Source organism: Gadus morhua, chromosome 23, assembly GCF_902167405.1.
Source record: "Gadus morhua chromosome 23, gadMor3.0, whole genome shotgun sequence".
Taxonomy (NCBI): domain Eukaryota; kingdom Metazoa; phylum Chordata; class Actinopteri; order Gadiformes; family Gadidae; genus Gadus; species Gadus morhua.
In genome coordinates, this window is record NC_044070.1 from 10,075,691 (window position 1) to 10,097,348 (window position 21,658).

The window sequence follows — 21,658 nt, forward strand, 5'->3', positions numbered from 1 at the left end:
GTGGTATTATATGATGTGATGCTGATGGGTTGCCGTGGTTACCTTGCGGACGTAGGTGTGGTCTGGGTGGTATTTTGGCGGCATAAGCAGCAGCATCATGCGCTCGGTGAGCTGGATGCCGTTGAGGGACATGACGCCCATGTAGAGGAAGATCCCAAACAGGACGGCCAGGGGGATTTGCCTCAGCAGCTCCCCGATCACAATGGACAGTCCTGGGGAGGAGACACGGAGAAATCAACACATGCCTCTGGTGGCCACTTCCTGCTTTACAAAGTAAAAGTCCTGCCTTAGTTTGGATTCCCAACTGAAGCTCTCAGCCCAGGTTATGGACACTCATAAGAAAACCTGCATTGGTGTTAAAAGGAAATCATAAATAATAATAACGGCCATGAAAATGAAGACCAATAAATATAACCATACCATTAAATTGATAAAACAATACAAATGTTTTCCGCGACAGTGCCCACTCACCGACCAGGATGGCCACGAGCAGACCCGTGACCCTCTGCTCCTTCACTTCCTGGATGCGGGGCTTGTCGCCGGGGGCGACGGCCTTGCTCATGACGGTGAGGGCGTTGGCATGGGTGACGGAGCGCACAGTGGCGGCTGCCATCCAGGGCAGGCCGAACAGCGCAGAGAAGCCCCCCAGCACCACGATGAGGAAGAGGTCCAGGTGGAACCCCGAGCCCTTCACCAGCATTCGCTCCTTCTTACTCACGATCAACCTGGACACACAGAGGTACACACAAGGGTCACTTCTCACACTAGGCCGTCTGTCAGTAACCCAGCAGCACAGGCAGCTCCACCGGCCTTTATCTGCAGGGACCCTCTAGCCTCCCAGGGACCCTCTAGCCTCCCTGCAGGACCCCACCCTGGCGGGTGGGGTCCTGCAGGGACCCCACCCGCCACTAGCGGGTGGTCCCGCTAGTGGCGGTCCGGGTCCACTCACGTGGTGATCTGGGTCTCCATGAAGATGAGGATGAAGACCAGGAGGGCCGGCAGCGCGCAGGCAAACATCATCCAGATGGGGAAGGGCTTGACGACGCCCAGAGGGTTGATGAACCAGCCCCTCTTGTCCGGACTGGTGACCGAGAAACCACTGGGGACACTCAGCTTCTACAGGGCGGGAGGGGCGGAGAGGGAGAGAGTGGGACGTAAGGACAGAGGAAGAGGAAAACGGATGGATTGAGAGAGACACAGAAACAGAACGAGTAGGAGGTGGAGAAAGAAGAACCATGGGATGATGTGGAGTTACAGTATGTGGTTCTTTGTGGGGGGATAGGTAGATAGGTAGGTTAGGGTCGTAGGCAGATCAGTAGGTAGATATACGTACTTGCGTGTACGTGTCCTCGACACAGTAATCCAACAGCACGGTGATGAGGATGGCGATGGGAACTCCGAAGTCTCCGATAATCCTACGGAACTGATCGACCAACACGCAGCAGTCAGACAAGACCGCCCCGCTCCCCCGGCGTCACGGGGACCTTCCCTCTTACCCACAATGCATTTTTCTTCCCTTTAGCATCTCAACAATGCAAGGTGAAGTAGATTATTTTCCAAAACGCAAGATATATAAGATTACTATTCGTTTGTTCATTGTAATAAAGTTGGGTTAAAGACTTAAATTCAGGTACTCTCAGAGGAGCATTCACAACTAAAGGGTGCATTCCCGGCAGAAATGAGATGCTTAAATGCTAGCAGGATCTTTATAGCAGGTCATACAAACGTAGCGGACCAACGTGTGGCCCATTTGCACGCTATGGCTAACACATGCATGAGCTAGCGGCGCGCCAGTGGGACGTGTGTTGCCTTACAGTCACATCCTTCATAACGAGGGACGCTTCCTAACAAAAGGCCCAGAGGGGTGGAGGGGGAGGATGGGGAGGCAGGAGGCGTGGGCTCACCCTGCCGGGGAAGAAGGCGCTGTTCTTGAACTTGCGCAGGTAGAAGGCGATGAGGAAGGTCCCCGCCATGAGCACCAGGGACAGCAGCGCCGTGTTGGGCTCGCCCAGCACATTCAGCGGCACCACGGTGCCGTTACCCACGGCGACCAGCGGCACCGTCAGGTTCTGGAGCTCTGAGTCACTACCGTTACCGAGGGAACAGCGCTTCAACGGGTGCTCCTTGAAGATCTGTGAAAGAGATGTCACTAATTCAGTCAGTACATCTACACAAAACATACATCAATAATGTTTAAAACAGCATATAAACACACACAGGATTTAAGTATATATATACATATATATACCCATTAATAACAAATATAAACATACACAGACAAAAAAGACATCATATATATTCAGCACATAAACATTGAATGTAGCTCTATACATACATAAACACACACACACACACACACACACACACACACACACACACACACACACACACACACACACACACACACACACACACACACACACACACACACACACCCACTGGAGCTATTTCTCAGAAGAACAGCTTTGTCCTCCTTCTGAATTAGATTAGATAACAGTTTACCCAGGCAGGAACCCAGTCACCACTCACAGCCAATCACAGAGCATATTCATCAGTCCAGCTTCCAGATAAGCCCTCGTTATGAAAACATAACCGAACCCCGAGTTTTGGAACACGTCCAACAAGCACTCACTTAACTTCACCATTATCGGCATAACACACGCACACGCGCACCCAGAAATCAAACCCTGGAATCCGGAGTGAGAGGCTACAAGGTAGAAGCCCTCTCCGCATGGTCGTCCACCTTATACCACGTAGACAGGAGGACTAAAGCCTCATGGACCCGGGCCTGTGGGGGATGCTTTCTGCTGTGAGCATTACGATTACCACGAAGAGGACGAGGACGACGATGCTGATGATGATGATGATGAGCATACCCGGCCAAGCTTGATGAAGGTCTCGCAGATGAAGATGAGGGAGATGAGGAAGGAGAAGATCTCCTGGGTGAAGCGGGAGACGAAGCGGACCAGGAAGCTGCCCTCGAACGCCACCATCACCGTGACGATGATGATGAGCCAGAAGCCGATCCAGACCCGGCCCGTCAGGTACTCCACCTCGTTGGCCTTGCAGAACTGGAAACACAAACCCCCACAATGCATCACTCTACTGCACGACACCCGGGTGTCTCTGCAAAACCTTTAAAACACCATCCCCCTCGATGCATCGTTACAAAATCAAGCACGGCTGAGGCCGTCTGTGAGCCCCTCTCGTACGTGCTGCGATGCTCGCGGAGGACCTAGGCGGGGTACTCACCGTGTAGAAGGCCTCCTCAAACACCAGCAGGGGTCCTGAGAAGCCCACCACCAGGAGGGGCTGGGCCCCCAGCAGCGTGAACACAATGCCCTGCATCGACGTGGAGACGATCAGCTCAGACACACCAATCAGACCCTCCGTCTTCTCCCCTGGAACCAAGTCACCAATCAAGACTTTGTTTGTATCCAAACACAGTGTTTAAGAAACCTGAATTCAGCATTGCACCCTTACAAACCATGTAAAACAATACAGGCAAACATAGAAATGCCTTTCAAATGAACCGGGTAACAAATAAACGCCCCTCGCCCTTGACGTGTTTGTGTCGGTGTCTCACCCAGCAGTCCTCCGAAGGTGATGGCGGGCGAGAGAGCAGCGAAGTAGATGAAGATGACGGCGGCGGCGCACTGGGCGTTGAGCGCGTCCTTGAAGTCGCTCAGGTACTTGGGGTAGCGGCGGCGGACGTCCCGGATCAGCCCGCCGAACGGGCGGCCCGTTCGCTCCAGGGGGTCATCCTCTTTCTTGGGGGGCTTCAGCAGGGCCTCTGGGGACCGGGGGGACATGTCAGGGTACGGTGGAGCTGCCCCCACCACCTCGGGGTACGCCAGATCACTGCTGGCGTACCCCATATGCGACAGGGATATGCATGATCATTGGGTGGTTTGATTTCTGACATTTTTAGGTCCAATGTTTTTTACCGCAAAACAAAATCTCATCATGTAAAGTGGACCAACACAAGTTTCCCGCAGTTACATTTTTTCTGAATCATCCAATATCAACCCATAGCCGTCTTGTGTCCAGGTGGACCCTGGCCTCAGAGGAGCGGCCTCTCACCCTTCTCCTCCATGCTCTTGGGCTCCAGCAGCTTGACCTCCTGCTCCTCCCTCTTGCGGAGCATCTCCTTCTGGAAGCGGGAGACCGAGTGCAGCAGCTCGTCCCCGCCCATCTCGGACGGCGGCAGCACGATGCTGAGGTCCAGGAAGCTGTTGATGGCGTTCAGCAGGTCCTGCCTGTCGTCTGCCAGGTAGGCCGCCTCGTGGAAGAGCTGGTCGGGGCCGATGGGGAGGAAGGGGGAGTCAGACGGAGCTAATGGTGAGTCACACGGGATCAATGCTGAGGTCACACAGGGTTCACTCTGGGTTCACAGCGGGTTCACACTGGGTTCACACTGGGTTCATCACACTGGTTTCCCACTGGGTTCACAGCGGGTTCACACTGGGTTCACAGCGGGTTCACAGCGGGTTCACACCGGGTTCACACTGGGTTCACACCGGGTTCACAGCGGGTTCACAGCGGGTTCACACTGGGTTCACACTGGGTTCACACCGGGTTCACACCGGGTTCACACTGGGTTCACACTGGGTTCCCACTGGGTTCACAGCGGGTTCACACTGGGTTCACAGCGGGTTCCCATTGGGTTCACACTGGGTTCCCACTGGGTTCACAGCGGGTTCACACTGGGTTCACACTGGGTTCACACTGGGTTCACACCGGGTTCACACTGGGTTCACAGCGGGTTCACAGCGGGTTCACAGCGGGTTCACACTGGGTTCACACCGGGTTCACACCGGGTTCACAGCGGGTTCACAGCGGGTTCACACTGGGTTCACACCGGGTTCACACCGGGTTCACACTGGGTTCCCACTGGGTTCACAGCGGGTTCACACTGGGTTCACAGCGGGTTCCCATTGGGTTCACACTGGGTTCCCACTGGGTTCACAGCGGGTTCACACTGGGTTCACACTGGGTTCACACTGGGTTCACAGCGGGTTCACACCGGGTTCACACCGGGTTCACAGCGGGTTCACACCGGGTTCACACCGGGTTCACACTGGGTTCACACTGGGTTCCCACTGGGTTCCCACTGGGTTCACAGCGGGTTCACACTGGGTTCACAGCGGGTTCCCATTGGGTTCACACTGGGTTCACACTGGGTTCCCACTGGGTTCACAGCGGGTTCACACTGGGTTCACACTGGGTTCACACTGGGGATCACTGCATTCACAAGTCTCGACTAAATACCAGGCGCTACAACTTAAGATCTCTAAGCCCAAAGTGCATGATGTCAGATTTCATGGCCAACCTTGTCAGACATGAGGGTGGAGATGGATCGTCCAATCTGGTGGTAGTCCATGCTGGTGCTGGGCGGGCCCAGCAGGACGAACAGGAAGCGGACCGGCACCGGGACCTCCAGCACCGAGTCCAGCTCCACCGCCTCCAGCAGCCGCACAAACGCCATGGTGGGCTGCTCCAGGAAGTCCAGGCTGCCTGGAGAACCGGACCAGAAGACACTCAGTACACCGCTACGGATCGTAGTACATTGAACAGAACATATGGGCCGAATGGGTGGATGGCTGTGGGGGGTCGGGAGGCTAGAGAAGCGGGATGGACGTTGGATGGATGCGGTCATAATGGTGGAAGAACTGTTTGTTGGATGGATGGTAGGTTGTTAAGGGGGTTGGCCCAGTGGATAGATTCTATGTGTATGGTCGCATATGGACTAATTGATTGAAGGATGATGGATAGCGAGATAGATAGATGGAGTGAAGGATGCTAGAAATATGGATGAGTGAATAGGTTGATAGACGGATGGCCAGAAGGTCTCGACATCGGCATTGTGTGAAGAGATTTAACAAAGAACACAACATGGCCGCCGTCCCTATTGTCTATGGGATCCTCGAACAAACGGCCCCTTTGAGCGCAGCTAAAGACACTAGCTGCTCGGTGGAGGAGGAGAACAGATCACTGACCCACGAGGACCACCGTGGCCTCTGCGTTCTCGGGGATCTTCTCCAGGAGCTTCAGCTCGTGTTTGGACTTGGAGCGATGCATGGCCCCCAAGGAGGACTCCTTACTCTGGGAAAACTACAGCAAGACATCAGAGCTACCGTCAGAAAACAGGGGGAATCAGGAAAACTGAACCCTCCCCTGATGAGGACCCTGCGACCCATTCAAGGTGAGCCCCCGGACTCACCTGTGCGTCGTTCTTCTCTATGTCGATGCGGAGCTCCGCCTCCCCGGGGACTGTGGTGGAGCCCATGAGGGGGTCTGTGACCGTGGGTTCTGTCGGGTGGGGGTGATGGTGGTTGGAGGGCTGGTGGTGGTGATGGTGGTGGTGGTGGTGGTGGGGGATGAGGCTGCCCAGGCTGGCTGCTGAGATGTTCCTCGGGAAGTGGGGCGTGTGCTCCTTCTCATCGCTCGGATGACTAGAGGAGTGGGTGGAGGGGGAGAGGGAGGGAGGGAGGGTGAGAGTGGAGGGAGGGAGGGAGGGAGGGTGAGAGTGGAGGGAGGGAGGGTGAGAGAGGAGGGAGGGAGGGTGAGAGAGGAGGGAGGGAGGGTGAGATAGGAGGAAGGGAGGATGAGAGAGGATGAGAGAGGAGGGAGGGAGGGAGGGTGAGAGGAGGGAGGGAGGATGAGAGAGGAGGGAGGGAGGGAGGGTGAGAGGAGGGAGGGATGGAGGGTGAGAATGGAGGGAGAAGGTAGAAGAAGAGGGAGGGATGGAGGGCAGAGTTAGCAGGAGGAAGGGGGATTGCATAAATAACATAATTTGCCTCTAGGGATGTCAATTAATGTGACCAGAGACAAGACATACAGAATACAAGTAACCCGCGCGCTATCAAGTTGGTCCCGGTCTAACTGGTCCTTGTTTAACTGGTCTAGATGTTACTGGTCTTGGTCTGACTGGGCCTAGTCTAGCTTGTCTAGGTGTAACTGATCCTGGTCTACCTGGGCCTGGTCCAGCTGGTCTGGGTGTCACTGGTCCAGTTACCTGTGTTTCAGCAGCAGGGCCCGCAGGACGTTGGCCCGGTCCTCAGCCTTGATCTGGTCGGAGATGATCATCTGCTCCACCACCTGGTGGGCGATGCCCGGGAGACTCTTCTGGTCAAGGTCCAACAGAACCGCGCCTGGAACAATGTAGAATACAAAGAGCGGGTGCCTTCTTAAGACACAATACACATACAGAGTTGTCCACATTCTGTCTCTTAAGGCTTAGTTATGGTTTCACGTTAAGCTAACGCAAGGGGGTTAACGGACCCATTACGTCCTTACGGACCCTCCTTACGTCCACCACAAGGGCCTGACGTGCGCATCCCAAAAACTGTAACCTTGCGTCGAGGCGACGCAGCAGCAAGGGTTGTGATTGGTCCGCTCACTAAAACCCGATCCACGTGCGTCAACGTGGAACCATAACTAAGCCTTTACTCTCTCTGCTCTTCCTCCCCTTTCTCTCCCTGACAACTTCTTCCTTCAGCTCTTCGTCCTTCCCCACCCCCCATCCTCCTCCTCCTCCTCCTGCTCACCATGGGAGATGGTCTTGCGCAGCTCCAGCAGGGATCTGAAGGAGAGCGAGGCGACGTGAGGCTTGCCCCAGCGCTCCGTCTCCTCCTCCACGTCCTCCTCAAACTTGATCCAGCGAGCCGTCTCCTTCCACTGCATCTCCTGGTTCTTGTCCATGGTGAGCTCATTCAGCTCCACAAACACCTGGAGGGCACAAGCACACACACACACACACACACACACACACACACACACACACAAAGACAGACACAGATGGACAGAGGGACAGACAGACAGACAGACAGACAGACAGACAGACAGACAGACAGACAGACAGACAAAAACAGAGACACACACACACACACAGTGAGTGAGAGGGGGTAGTGGACAGAGGTGAGAGACCGTGCACATCCAAGCTTGTGCTGTCAGGAAGCAGGGGTTACGAGACACACACACGCCAAAGTAAAAGACCTGCCCTGTTGACTGTGGAAGCAGGTTGAAAATACCTTTCAAAGTAAAAGCCTCAGAGCATGTGAATGTGATCAGAACAACGACAGCCGACGTGCTTCACTCCGTTCCGGGTTATTCAGGCTCAAAAGACACAACAACACTTCTGATGGGGTCAGTACCGCCGGTTTTAAACCACACACAACCCGACCCATCTCCTGTAGTAGACACACAGGACCTCCATTTAAACAACAAACCAACGACGACATCCACAAAGCTGTTAGCCACCCTGTGAGCCAACCACACTCCCCAGCCCCATGCTACCAGTTCCCCCCCAGCCCTCTCCCCCGTGGTGTTATCCTCCAGAGTCCGGGCGGGGGCCCCCCACACCATGCCCCGACGGCCCGACCGCGCCACACACAGCCCGGGGGCGGGGGTCCGGCGCCTCACCTTCTGCGGCCGCATCTTGAGGAGCTCGGAGAGCAGCAGGGCCTGGGGCCGTGAGGCGGAGCGGAACAGAACCACCGGCTGGGCGGGCAGGGGGGGCCACAGGTCAGAGAGACGTGGGAGCGCTGCTGATCCAGGGACCCGGTCCCACACAGAGGACCGCTGATCCAGACACCAGGACCCACAGAGGTCCGCTCCATTCACACACACACACACACACACACCTCTACAGGATGCCACCTCTGAGCTCTTGTTTACCTGTGGGTCTGTGGGTCGTCGGTGTGTGTGTGTGTGTGTCCGAATTTGTGTGTGTCGGAATGTGCATGTCTGTGCATTGTTTCTGTGGGTCCGTATGCGTGTGCGTTTCCGAATGTGCATGTCTGTATGTGTGTTTCTGTGTGTTCATATGTGTGTGTCCGTATGTGCGTGTCCGTATGTGCGTGTCCGTATGTGCGTGCATGCGTGTGCATATGCTTGTGTGTGTGTGTGTGTGAGTCTGGATGTGAATAAAACATGTCTCACAGTGTCTGGTTACCTGGGCTCATCCCTACGCCCTCCTCTCTCTCTCCCTCTCTATTGGGTGTGTGAAAGGAAAGAAGTAACTCGTTCATTTTTAATGTCGTCCCGGTCCCTGGCCGACCCCCATACAAAAGGAGATAGGGGAGGAGAGGAGGTAAACCAAAGGGGAGGCGAGATTGTAAAGAAAAGAAGAAGAGAGGAAAGTAGGGGAGCGAGGAGGAGAGAAGGGAGGAGATTAAGAGAGGAAGAGAGGCGGAGGGAAGAGAGGAAAGGAACAGGGAGTCGATAGGAGAGAGCAAAGAGGATGAGAGAGTAGCGGAGAAGAGAGAGAAGGAGGGGAGAAAATATGAGGAGAGAGGAGTGGATAGGAGGTAAGAGGAGGGGAGAGAGAAGAGAGGATTAATGGGGAGGATAGATGGAGTGAGAGGGGGAGAGGGGATGAAAGACAGGAGGAGAGGAGAGGAAAGAGAATATTGGAGAGAGGGGGCAGTGTCTAAGCCTGTCCAAAACATTTCCATGGATCTTCATTATCCTGCTTATCAGAGAGATTAAAAGGTCACAGTAATTTTTCCATCTTCAACATTTCTGTCCTACATATATGTTTCTGGGTCTAAAACCCGGATTTGGAACACCATCAACAATGTTAAAAACACCTACAATGTTAAAAACCAGATCCCCACCAAACCGTCTCTTTCGTTAAACACACACACACATACACACACACACACCATGTCCCAAGAAGGACTACAGACCGACCGACAGAGGGCAATGCTTAAACCCAGCAGCAGCGTGTCCAGGCTAGTTAAGGTTGGCCCACAATAACACTGTGTAGTTACAGTGTGGAGAATGCATACCTAACTTGATCAAATGACCTAACACAACCGTTTCTGTTTACTCTTTTAGATATTGATCGTCATCAACTGCGTAATAAGGGCTGGTCAGGGTTGCATCCACATTGCTTTAAAGGGCATATCCCAATCCCTGGGCTCGCCCCTGCCCCCTGGTGGAGGCTGGGGGTTCTGCGGGTTCTCACCTCGTGGGGCGTGTGGTCCTGCTTGCGGTTGCGGGTGCTGGGCTCCTTGTGGTCCTTCCCTGTGTGGACCACCTGTCCCTTGGTGCTCTTCCGCACCAGGTGCCTGCGGACCCCGGGGACATCTTCAAAGCGATGGCCTGAACAGAGGACACATTCCCGGGGTTAGGAGGGCGGGAGCCAGCAGGGCACCTTGGAGGACGGAATTAATCGTGGTCCCATTTGGAAAAGGAAAGGGTAAGGGATTTAGTTATTCTACAACATGTGTGGCTATGTGTGCTTTTATTGCCGCAATGGACAGGAGAGCAGAGACACATAGGGAGCGGTTAAAGGATAGAGAATGATATGTAGTACGTAACGTTGATCCACCCCGTTAAAACGAGGGAATGATAAGGACTACTTAAATAAATGTGTTGAAATCACAGTGACAATCTGACCTTTCCAAATGAAAAACATGTCATCTTTAGTTTTCATTATTTCCCAGAACTTTATCAGACACCCTACCTAAAGTCACCTAAACCGGTTGTTCTGGCAACTCTGTCCAGATACTGCAAAGTTAAACAACATTATAATCCCTGACAAATATAATCACAGTGCAGTCTAACTCTAAGAAATAACAGCACATATGAATTCTGATATGGAAACGGTGGTTTCCCCTTGAGATTAGAGCGCCCTTACCTGCCTCCACAGTAGTGACGCCCACATAATAAACTGAAAAACTCTCCTTCATTAAAACCATCCCTGTGAAAAAACAAATACAACCTGGTACCGTCTCGATACGCAAAACACCCCAAAAACGCTGATTGTACGAATAGAGTCTTCCCTTCTATAAACCTTCCCCTAGTTAGTGATCAGTCAACCTCCATGCTCCAACCAGGGGCAGCCAGGCGCTGGTAAGTGGACCTGAAAAGTGCGGAGATGGGCCGGCCAGAACCTGGGCTTATCTGGACCCATGGGGGGCACCGGCCTCTTGAGGGAGGAATGGGCTTAGAGATGGGGGGGTTAAGTTGGCACGGATGCCTTGGTGATGTGACACCCGCAACCTGACCGGCGGCTGACCCGCGCCGAGGCGTGGAGCCGTCAGAGAGCGTTAGCGGGGCCGGGAGTCAAGACAGAGCTGGGCCGGGCCCAGAAGGGGACAGGAGGGGCGGTGCTGGTGGAGGCGGTGGTGCCGGTGATGGAGGTTAAACACTGCTGCTTGAGCAGCAGCCAGCTGCCCTCTTCCCAGGCTAATCAACAGATAGGAGACGTCCTGATGGACTTCAGGGTCATCCTCTTGGTTCCAATAGAGACCTTAATGAGCTTCTGAGCACTGATCCCTCATCCACCCACCCCGTCCTCCTCCTCCTCCTCCTCCTCCTCCTCCTCCTCCTCCTTTCCCTCTCCCCCTCCATCCCATCTCCCCCCTCTCTCTCTCATTAGTGCAGGCTGTATCTGGGGTCTGTTCCAGGGCCCTCTGATGCTGATGGGGGGGAACAGCTAAAGTTATTAAAGACCCTGTCTGACTTGCTCTCCGAGGGGGGCGGCGCTCTCCACTGAGGGGGCGGGGCCACCGGCCATGAATCATATGGCTTGGCCCCACTCCCTCCTGATGTGTCAAGAGGGCCCGCAGGTGGAACCAAACACAGAGCCGCTCGTTAAAACACACACACACACACACACACACACACACACACACACACACACACACACACACACACACACACACACACACACACACACACACACAAGCAGACGGAGAGAATAAACTCTCTGCTCCCTTCCTACGTTTCTCACCCAATGAGACCAAATCGAATGTGATTGACAGGCAAGCTCGATTCCCTGAACCAATCAAAGTAGAGATGCCCGGATGGGTCAGGGATGAGCCGGTAGCGGTCTCTCTTAGGCCCAATCGCATTTCTACCCCTTACCCCTCCCCCTTGTTTTGAAGGGGTAAGGGGAAGGGGGGAGGGGGAAGGGGAAGGGGAAGGGGTGAGGGGCAGAAGTGGGATTGGGCCTCACTCTTGATGCCGTCCAGGTCGGCGGAGGCCAGGGTCTGGGCCTCGCTCTCGTCGGTGGGGATGCGCTGGTACTTGGCCTGCTCCGCCCCCGTCATGTTGCCCGTGCGGCGGCGCTCCGTCAGGTCGTAGCTGCGGCTGGTGGAGGACACGCGGCCCAGCGGGGGGTGGTCGGCGCCCGCCTTGGAGGACGCCGGGCTGGCCGGGCTGGGGGACTCTGGCTTCCTGGGGCGGGCGGGGGAGGCGGACAAGGAGGGAGGAGACGGAGGGATGAGGAGGGAAGGACGAAAGGAGTGCGAGGAGGGAGAAGCTCAGTCGGACCGCTCGTCACCCATAGACCTTAAAACACAGATATGAAGTGAGACGTTCCTCCCGAGGATGAGTGTTACGCAGCACAGAACGTAGAAAGCCCTGTGAAGTGTGATCAGCGGCTGAGCTGCACTAGCGCTAATAAATAATAAACACAAAATGACCAACCTGGTTTTTCCTGTCCAGCTGTTTTTTTGGTTTCGTCACTTATCCAAGTCGCTTTTGACGATAATGTAAATAACGAGATGTAAACGAAAAGGAGAGGCAGCAATCCTTTGAACGATACGCATCAAACCACCTGGTCCAAATCAAGGTTTCAGGACCAGTTTTAGGTTCCTTCAGTCCTTCACCCCAAAACACCTCCAGGTTACTCCAGACGAAGCTTCAGGTAGATCCACCATCCAAACACCTCCACAAGCCCTCTGTTACCAGGGATGCTTCAGGTCTTTCAGACGTTCTGGAAGAGACTGGACCCGTTCTTTGGGCTAGAACAGACGAACCGACTGCAAACCAGCCCCGTCTCTGGTACCAGAGGACAGGGGGTTTCTATGGCAACGGCTGATATATGGGGAGGTTATTGGGTCTGGTCGGACGCAGCAGGCCCTCTACATGCCAGGGTCATGGTAACCCGACAGCCAATCAGGGGAGCTTCTGAGTGGCTCTCGGCCAATTAGGGTGAAGAAGACTGGTAAACGTTTCTCGAAAATGACGAACACGATTGTTACACAACCGACGCCACAGCAGGTACACCGGCGCGGAGACCAGGGGGAGACTTCTGTCCTCCCACCCGTAACAATGACAGAATGAATCATGCGTTCATGTGCACGTGTGTGTTACAGATGCACAAATGTCATTAAAATAATAGAGAAAGAACATCAAGTTATATTAAAACTTCAGTGGGATTGGCGGCTTGGATAACAGTCTGCCAAATTCAATCTACTGTCAATCTAGGCTGCGATCTTTGAAGATCAACCAATTAGATAGGTGCAGACTTAGGGGAGGGGGCTTAGCCTCTCTAGCCTATCAAAGATCAGTTTCAACATTCCAAGCTCATAGATTCCCACAGATCCTCCGTAGTCGTCAGAACAGCTGTCAAACAGGAACACAACTCAACATTCATAACAGAAAGGAACGTTTACAGGTTGTTTTACGGGACTCACTCTGTGGAGGTGGAGTCATCAGTCTCAAGCCCCACACCTGACTGGATCACGATGCTCACGTCTCGGACCCCATGGGGGGTGGTGGAGGAGTCGGACCTGTAGGTCATGTGGGGGTCCTCATCGGAGACGAAGAACTATGGAGGAACAGAGGAAGGGACAGTTGAAGAAATGTTGAATGGCTAGGGGAACACAGGAAGGGACAGTTGAAGAAATGTTAAATGGCTAGGGGAACACAGGAAGTGACACTAGAAGCAGGCCTTGAGGTGATGGGTGAGGGGGATGAGGAGAGGGGCCTGATGAAGTAAGTGGGTGGGACATGGTGTGAGTGTGGCTTGCTGTGAGTAGGACATGGTGTGGGCGTGGCTTGGTGTAAGTGGGACTGGTTTGGGCGTGGCTTGGTGTGAGTGGGACTGGTGTGGGTGTGGCTTGGTGATGGAGGAAGGTGAGTGGTACATAAAAACATTCAAGAATAAGAATTAGCACCTAAATGCATTCTATTTTAATTCTTCTAGAGCAGGGCAATTGTAAACGTAAAAAATGTCCCCCCTTGGATCAATGAGATGTAATGTACTCATTTTTGGGGGGGCTATTAACGGGAAATAAGGTAGGACTTGAACTAGCAAATGATGCGAAAACAGTATTTTGCATGATGAGGATATGATGAAATAGAGGAAGGAGCTTTATTCAGCTGAATAACAGCTGCAGTGAATAAAATAAACAATACATAGAGTATTGTTTATCTGAGTGGTTCAGGTTTATGGTAAACTAATACACTGAACGTACATACAACAGAAGCATGGTTGGAAATGAGGAGCATATGTTTTAAATAGTTACATTTAGCATATGGACAGACTTAGTTCTGATACTTTGATCCAAAGTGGATCAACATAAATTCAGATCCATCTAATTTATTAGAAGTTAGGGCACGGGTTAGCATGACTACAGGTTAAGCTGTGGACAATGTTGATGGTACCCAGTACCTCTGGGCTGGGAGAGGTGCACCCTAATGTACACTGCCCCCCCCCCCATCCCTATTAGGCTAATATCGTCACTGCAACCTGAGAGCTGAATGACCGAGAGGCCGATGAAATATTCAGAGAGGAAAATATGCTCACAGAGACCCGTTCTGTTAGTGTGTGTGTCAGGGGCTTCACCACATACCAACACCCTGTCACCCTGGGGGGTCAACGCTACAGGAGCAGAGATGTCATGGGTCAAACCACAACACAGGGGTCAGGGGTAAAAGAGATGCTTAGTCTAAAGACACAGTAGTGAGGTTTGGGATGCATTCCTGGGAAAATATAGAGTATAATAGTAATAGTATAATAGTACAGTAATATAATACATATAGAATTATAGTTATTGTTATGTATGAAAGGAAAAGCAAATAATACTAGTAAATAAATACTTATAGTGATAGTATAATATTACTGTTATAGTATAATAGCTATGGTTATAGCATGAAATTAATATTAAAATACTTATAGTAATAGTATAATATTACTGTTATAGTATAATAGTTATGGTTATAGTATGAATTGAATATTAAAATACTTATAGTGATCGTATAATATTACTGTTATAGTATAATAGCTATGGTTATAGTATGAATTGAATATTAAAATACTTATAGTGATAGTATAATATTACTGTTATAGTATAATAGCTATGGTTATAGTATGAAATGAATTTTAAGTACTAGTATAGTAATGGTATAGTAGTATGAGTTAATGAGGGGTGAGGGGTCCCGGTGAGGGGGGGTTACCTGCACGTCCTGGGGCCCCTCCGTCTCCGACTGGGAGGTGTGGCTCTCGAGCCCCTCCTCCTCCTCCTCCTCGTCATCCTCGCCCTCTTCGATGGGCGCCCCCCCGGCGGCGCTGACCCTGTGGTCGCGCTCCTTCTTCCTCTTCTTGCTGCTCTTCTTCCTGCGGCCGTCGGGCGGCAGCTTGGACAGCGGCCGGTGGATGTGGTGCGAGGAGTGGCGGTGGTCTGGGGGAGAAACGCACACACACACACACACACACACACACACACACACACACACACACACACACACACACACACACACACACACACACACACAGCGCGGTTCAGACCCACGCAGCACAGCGGCGGACACGCTTCACTGGGGCAGAACTGGGACGGAGAACACAGCAGGAGCACGAGGGGACTGAGGCTATTCAGTCTCCCTGAGGGGGCCGCATCGGTTAGTAGGGGCACGGGAACTATGGCGGCGGCCATCTTAAAAACAAACGTTATGGGTTTGAGCTCTCTGATGCCCTCAATATAAATCTGGCTGTCAGATTAATACAACTCTCAAATGTATTATGTGTCCGATTATTTTGTGAGTGATAACCTCATATAAACAGATCTTATTTCTTAAGAACTTTGTAATATGTAATTTTGCATGAAATATAAATAATATACTCAAAGTTGGACTGATAAGACGAATCAAGATGGTTGACTGCAAGGCTGTAGTGGACTTTCTGAACGTGGCTGACACACACACACACACACACACACACACACACACACACACACACACACACACACACACACACACACACACACACACACACACACACACACACACACACACACACACTTACTTAGGATGTCCTCCTCGTGGTAGTTGCGGTGCTGGTCGTCGGGGACAACGGAGGAAGGGCTCAAGATCTGCTGGAAACGCTGGACGCCCAGGGCCTTGTTCAGGTCGTCTTCATCCTCCTCTTCCTCGGCCCGAGGGGCCGCGCGGATTGAGGAGGAGGAAGAGGAGGTGGGGGCCTCGGGCTGCAGAGAACAAACAGTAACACACAATACATTTAACTACATTTATTTAAATCTCAATAAATACCTCGTTCTGGTTTTTTTTAAATACAACGTCCTTTTATACATAATAATATCTCATATAATAAATGGAAAGAAATTGTGTTAAAAGCACCTCATTCGGGACAGACAACCTCATTCTCCCTTGAAAGCTCTGTAATAGTGGGAGTGTGCAGCTCACAGGCACCGCCACTAGAGGGCGCTGCACTGCAGGGAATCTCCCACCGCAGCGAGCAGCGGGTCATATGGTGCTGTGACATGACTGTCAAATCAGCCCCGTTTAACGCAAAACGTGCATGCTTTCATCAAAAGCTCTTTTTTTATCGATGTCAGAAATTATGTGACCAAGAAAAGAGAGAAGGGGGTTTGATATAGATCTATTTCGTATACAATAGTCATTTAACTGATGCTTTTATCCAAAGCATCCATCCATGCATTGAGACACATGTCATTTAGGAGCTGGAAGGGGTTAGTGGTCATCTTGTTCTAGGATGACTACAGGTTAGACTGCAGACGCTGGGGATCGAACCCACAACCTTCACCTCAAGACTATCCTGCCCAAGCCTTGCAGTGTAGCCCTGTAGCATGCAGCTCAGCTCCTTATTTGTACAAGAGATGGAGGGGAGGAGGAAGAGGAGAGCAGGTAGATTCATTCCCACCCAGCACGTCCGCTAGCCCCGTTACCGTGGATACTGCACGTTGCCCTTGGCGCTAGCTATGACCCCCTTCTGCGGCAGAAGCAGGGAGGGGCATCGCCACGGTAACCTAATCTAACCCCCACCACCCCCGACGAGAGCGTTCTCGGGAAACCCAAGACCTGGTCTCCATACTGAACTCTCCCCTGGTGGTGGGTGGGAGCACTGCACTCTCCTGCCCTGCACTGCTTTCATCGCCTCTGCTCTGCTCTCCACTCCTCCCTTCTTGTCTCCTCCCCCTGTCCATTCGAGGTGAGGGGGGCTTCTGGACCATGGACCCCCGGTGGTCGAGCTGGGGTATCACATACAGCCCCCTATAGCTGTCTCGGCTAACCCCCTAACTTCACATGTCGACGCTTTGGGGTCAGGTATGTGCAAACAACCTCATGGGGTTTTTCCATAACATGGGGAATTTCCTAGCAAAATAAAGGCTAGCGGTATGTGGAGCAGGTGTTAAGTAACCTGGCATATTGTCTATAGATTAAAGACAAGAAAACGAATGCTTTTCCAATTTGGTAACCCATCCATCACAAATCCAATAAAAACACAAAAGTTCCCAGGACCCACTGGGAGAGGATGGGTTGACCTTTGACCTGCGTGCAAACACACACACACCCAGGTGAGTGTGAGAGGGGAGGAACAGAGGCTCAGGTTGGGCTGCTGGGCACACATCCAATGTTGACGCAAGGTTCGATTCACCATAAAAACTAACAAGCCAAACGCAGCCCAGATCTAGAAACTAGGTACTCAGCTGACCTCTGACCTTGCTGCATGGTTCATACATTTCCATAACGTTCTCCTTTACCGTGAGCGGGATTCCTAGCGAGAGTACCAGTACGCGATTATCAGTTTGGATGTAACCGGAGCTTGAGGGTATGTCCAGGTATTAAGTGCCCTTTTCACAGCCATTGTTTGACCAAAGTAGTGTGAGCATTTAGAAGATCTGTGGTAACAAAAATGTATTCTCTTCGGGGATGAATAATTAAATTTAAGAATCATTTAATCTAATCCAAGAAGAGAACATTAGCGATCATCATTATTTACACAATCTAAATCCCCAGGCATAAATTTAATATCCTTAAACCACAATCTCACCATTCAACATCTTGTTGAATGGTTATCTTATCTTATTTAGTTGTCATTCAAAACCCATCACCTACACTGCTATTCACTCCCATCCTCAGCCCCTGTACACTACGGTGATTGTCTCCTGTTCACTACCCTCTCGTCTCCTGTACACTGCAGTCTTTGTCATGCAGTTTAACTGCTTCACAGATAAGGGTTTCACGGTAAATCTCCAGACATGGGAAAGACGTGTGAGAAATCTTGAGAGAGGGGAACACACTACTTGTTGAACAAGCCCTGGTCGACTTGCCAGCTGGCTGACAAACAACCAAGCAATTAAAAAGAGTGACAAAATCAACAATAATTCACCTTAATTGAATAATCATTATTCACCGATTTGTCTCAAAGCAGGTGAGCGAGTCGACTTACCTGGCTCATGCTGGTGTGTGCTTACGGGATTCAGGGCAGCGTTTGCGGCGATGACAAGGTGTCAGCGGCTGACTACCATGGCAACAGTGCCGCGGGAATCAGGCCGATTCTATTAAGAGCAGCTAGCGGCGGTGCTAGCCAGTGGCGGTGCTAGCTACCAGCGCTTATCAAACCCTCGTGACCAATGTAATCAGGACCCTATCAGCCGTCACGCTGGACAGAATAAACACCTCTTTCATGCTCACTTTGAAAACACACACACACACGTCGCTTGAAAAGGACAAGAGCTGTTCAAACAAACACACTATTTGTCGGCTCTGCATGCCGTTCGCGTTTCCACTTGGCGACATCAAGCCCAAATATTGACCGCTGTGCTCTGGGTCAATCAGCCTTGAAGGACACAATACTGGCCTGGGGACACGGTGGGGCTGGCAGAGGGAGTGTGTGTGTGCATATGTGTGCATGTGTGTGCATGAGTACGCGTATGCCGTATATGCGCATGTGTACATGAATGTGTATAGTGTGTGTAGTGTCTGAGGGATCATGTGAGGCAGCGTAACAGGGGCCCTACAGTTGACCTCCAGGTGACTCTACGTACAGGGAAACTTCTTACAGGTGACTTTACTCAACAGGAGAAAGTTGACTATGCAGCGGCATGGGGCTGGTTTTTGGGGTACCCTGCAGGAGCCCACAAGTAAACGATTGAACATTGAGTCTTGGCTCTATGGTCTATTTGGGACAACAGACTTGGCAAATGCACCTTGACCTGACTAATACAACTTCTTCAAAAAAGGAGCTTTTAAAAAGGAGGTAAGGGAGGCTAGATTTGTGCAGTTATCGTCTTATAAACTTTATGCTGTGTGATTAAGATATGTCCAACAGTAAAGTGAGATGAGATTACGGCCCCTGAGATTTTGTTATCGCTGCTAGAGTAGTGACCTAGCCCTGGAGATTCTGAAGAACAATCTATTAATCACCTAACAGTTCAAATGGGCGAGGACGCATTTGCTCTTCCCTCATCCCCCTCCCTGCCAGATCTCTGTCTCTGACTTTACTAACAGGAGACTTAACTGACTTTTCTAACAGGGGACTTTTCCCACTGGTGACTTTACTTTACCCTCAGGTGACTTTACTTTACTGATAGAGGTGACTTTACTTACAAGAGACTTCAGCAACATGTGACTTTTCCTAACGTAGAGTGTTTGTATCTGACCCTGTGCAGATCAGAACCGATACAGTACACCAGGTATCCTCCACCTTTATGTTACGGTGGCCCAGTATGCAAATGTGAAATATTCACGGCCAGGGGATTTGACAAGCTCACCACCGGCCTGCGACAGCCAGAGACACCAGATGTTAATTTTTTATGTCAGAGCATGTGATTTATTGGGATGAAAGAGAATTACATACACAAGGACATGACCATATATGGATGACCTTGCACTGTGTTTAGCAAACACAAACTGCATAGTAACAGAAACTTCTTGAGGTCTTGAAATACCTTTATTCAGACATATTCATTTCTGGTGCATAAGGGCATCCAATGCGTGAGTTTCTTGTTACAAATATGGCTGGCTGCACCATGGGAAATAAACCTCTTTGTTACCTTAAAGTTCATTAGCCACTACAGCAATTTTTATCAATGTCTAAACTGCATTGTATTACACTTTTCCTTGTATAGCCTGAAAATGGAATGATAAAAAGCTTTTTCCAAAGGAGAAAGTTTTGATTTGTCTTTCATTTGCAAGTTCATTTTACGTAGCTAATTTTTGTCTGTAGTGTCCTCCTAATATCACTGAATCGATCACTATAGTTTGACTGCATAGATCATGCACAGATCCTAGATGCTAAGATCCTGACTGCATGGTGTCATTAAAGGGAGTGAACCTCATGGCATGTTAAACTTTTTCTATCACTTGCTTTTGTGATTATTGCAGTTGACATCACAACAAGCCCTTCCTTGTTGTCTGTTGTCGGTCTGTTGTCTATGCTTTCTGCCCCCTGGTTGCACATGGCTATCTGCTGTGTCGTTGCCCGGGAACCTGTCTATTCAAAAGTACTTCATTTGGGCAACTTAGTTGGGCTTAGGACACCAAGTGCCTCACTGTGCGGCTCAATCTGGTACAATATAAATAGACTGTAAAAATGATAATTGAAGAGAAATATTTATCTTTCTTCATTTCTAAATCTCTTTAGGCTGATGACCAGTGCTTAATTTGAGGGGGAGCAAGGGGGAGCGCGCTCCGGAAGCTCTGACGCGCGCTCCGGAAGCTCCGACGTGCGCTCCGCCAGCTCCGACGTGCGCTCCGCCAGCTCCGACGTGCGCTCCGCCAGCTCCGCCATGAGCAGTATAAAAAGAAAATGCGCTGCGTAGCGGTAATCAATGAAGTACGACATAACATTGCGTGAGGAATAGGTACTTTGGCGCCCCGTGCTGCAGGCGTACACCCGTGTATAGATGGAATGAAACCCTCAATGAAGTCCGTAGCTGAACGACACAAATAACATAATGTGACCAAAAATGTGTTTTTGGCCCCCCCCCCCCCCCCCCCCCCCGTCCTCAGCGCTCCGGGAGCTCCCACTGGACAAATTAAGCACTGCTGATGACCAATGGTCCAGGGCTCGGTAGCGGCCCGTTGGTTGTGAAGTATGTTTCTAAAAATAACAAATGAAATACTGTCAGCTGTACATATCTGTCCCGCTGGGACTGAATGTCCTCGATAGAGTAGAGGGACAGAGAGAATGTATGTCCTCTATAGGGGACGAGAGCGGGCGAGTCAGTATGTGTTTGAGTGTGTGTGAGAGGGAAGTGACCTGAGAGATTACCCTGACAGCTAGGTCTCAATCCTCTCATTCTGCAGACTCAGCCTGTGGGGACACCAGCAGAGAGAGGAGGGAGGGTGTGTGGTCGTCGTCCATGATGCAATACTACAAGAGCCCTGTTCCTTTCTCGACTATAAACACTCAAGACACCAAATGGATGCCCATGTTTGGTCTCATACAAAGTAAGGGAACATGGACTGTTTAGAAGCAGTATGATGACTTCAGAAGAAGGAAAAAGCGAGGTGGACTTAAGTGTTTTGTGTTTGCGCTTCTCATTTCTCTTCCTGTTTGGTTTTCTTACCTCAGCCAATCCGCGGAGCCCTAATCTATTATCTAGCTTCCTGGGGAATCAAATACTGGGAAGGCTGGAACGTTATCTTAATT

At 51.1% G+C, this 21,658-nt stretch overlaps 1 protein-coding gene across 6 annotated transcripts in view; it reads right to left on the reverse strand.

The window, feature by feature from the left end:
* slc4a2b (solute carrier family 4 member 2b) overlaps nucleotides 1–21,658 on the reverse strand; it is a 48,825-nt gene that overhangs the window by 2,782 nt on the left and 24,385 nt on the right. For 5 of the 6 annotated variants that reach the window (XM_030348760.1, XM_030348759.1, XM_030348761.1 and 2 more), the window contains 19 exons: nucleotides 16,046–16,226; nucleotides 15,202–15,425; nucleotides 13,437–13,570; nucleotides 11,972–12,192; nucleotides 9,974–10,110; nucleotides 7,551–7,731; nucleotides 7,019–7,154; nucleotides 6,224–6,455; nucleotides 6,000–6,114; nucleotides 5,333–5,517; nucleotides 4,084–4,294; nucleotides 3,587–3,793; nucleotides 3,253–3,401; nucleotides 2,877–3,071; nucleotides 1,905–2,132; nucleotides 1,334–1,423; nucleotides 950–1,116; nucleotides 472–725; nucleotides 43–212 (listed from right to left, as the gene is read on the reverse strand). In XM_030348760.1, coding sequence (XP_030204620.1) covers nucleotides 43–212; nucleotides 472–725; nucleotides 950–1,116; nucleotides 1,334–1,423; nucleotides 1,905–2,132; nucleotides 2,877–3,071; nucleotides 3,253–3,401; nucleotides 3,587–3,793; nucleotides 4,084–4,294; nucleotides 5,333–5,517; nucleotides 6,000–6,114; nucleotides 6,224–6,455; nucleotides 7,019–7,154; nucleotides 7,551–7,731; nucleotides 9,974–10,110; nucleotides 11,972–12,192; nucleotides 13,437–13,570; nucleotides 15,202–15,425; nucleotides 16,046–16,226 — 3,417 coding nt within the window. Of the gene's footprint in view, nucleotides 1–42; nucleotides 346–471; nucleotides 726–949; nucleotides 1,117–1,333; nucleotides 1,424–1,904; nucleotides 2,133–2,876; nucleotides 3,072–3,252; nucleotides 3,402–3,586; nucleotides 3,794–4,083; nucleotides 4,295–5,332; nucleotides 5,518–5,999; nucleotides 6,115–6,223; nucleotides 6,456–7,018; nucleotides 7,155–7,550; nucleotides 7,732–9,973; nucleotides 10,111–11,971; nucleotides 12,193–13,436; nucleotides 13,571–15,201; nucleotides 15,426–16,045; nucleotides 16,227–21,658 lie in introns of those variants that run through there. The other variant, XM_030348763.1, reaches the window with a different exon arrangement.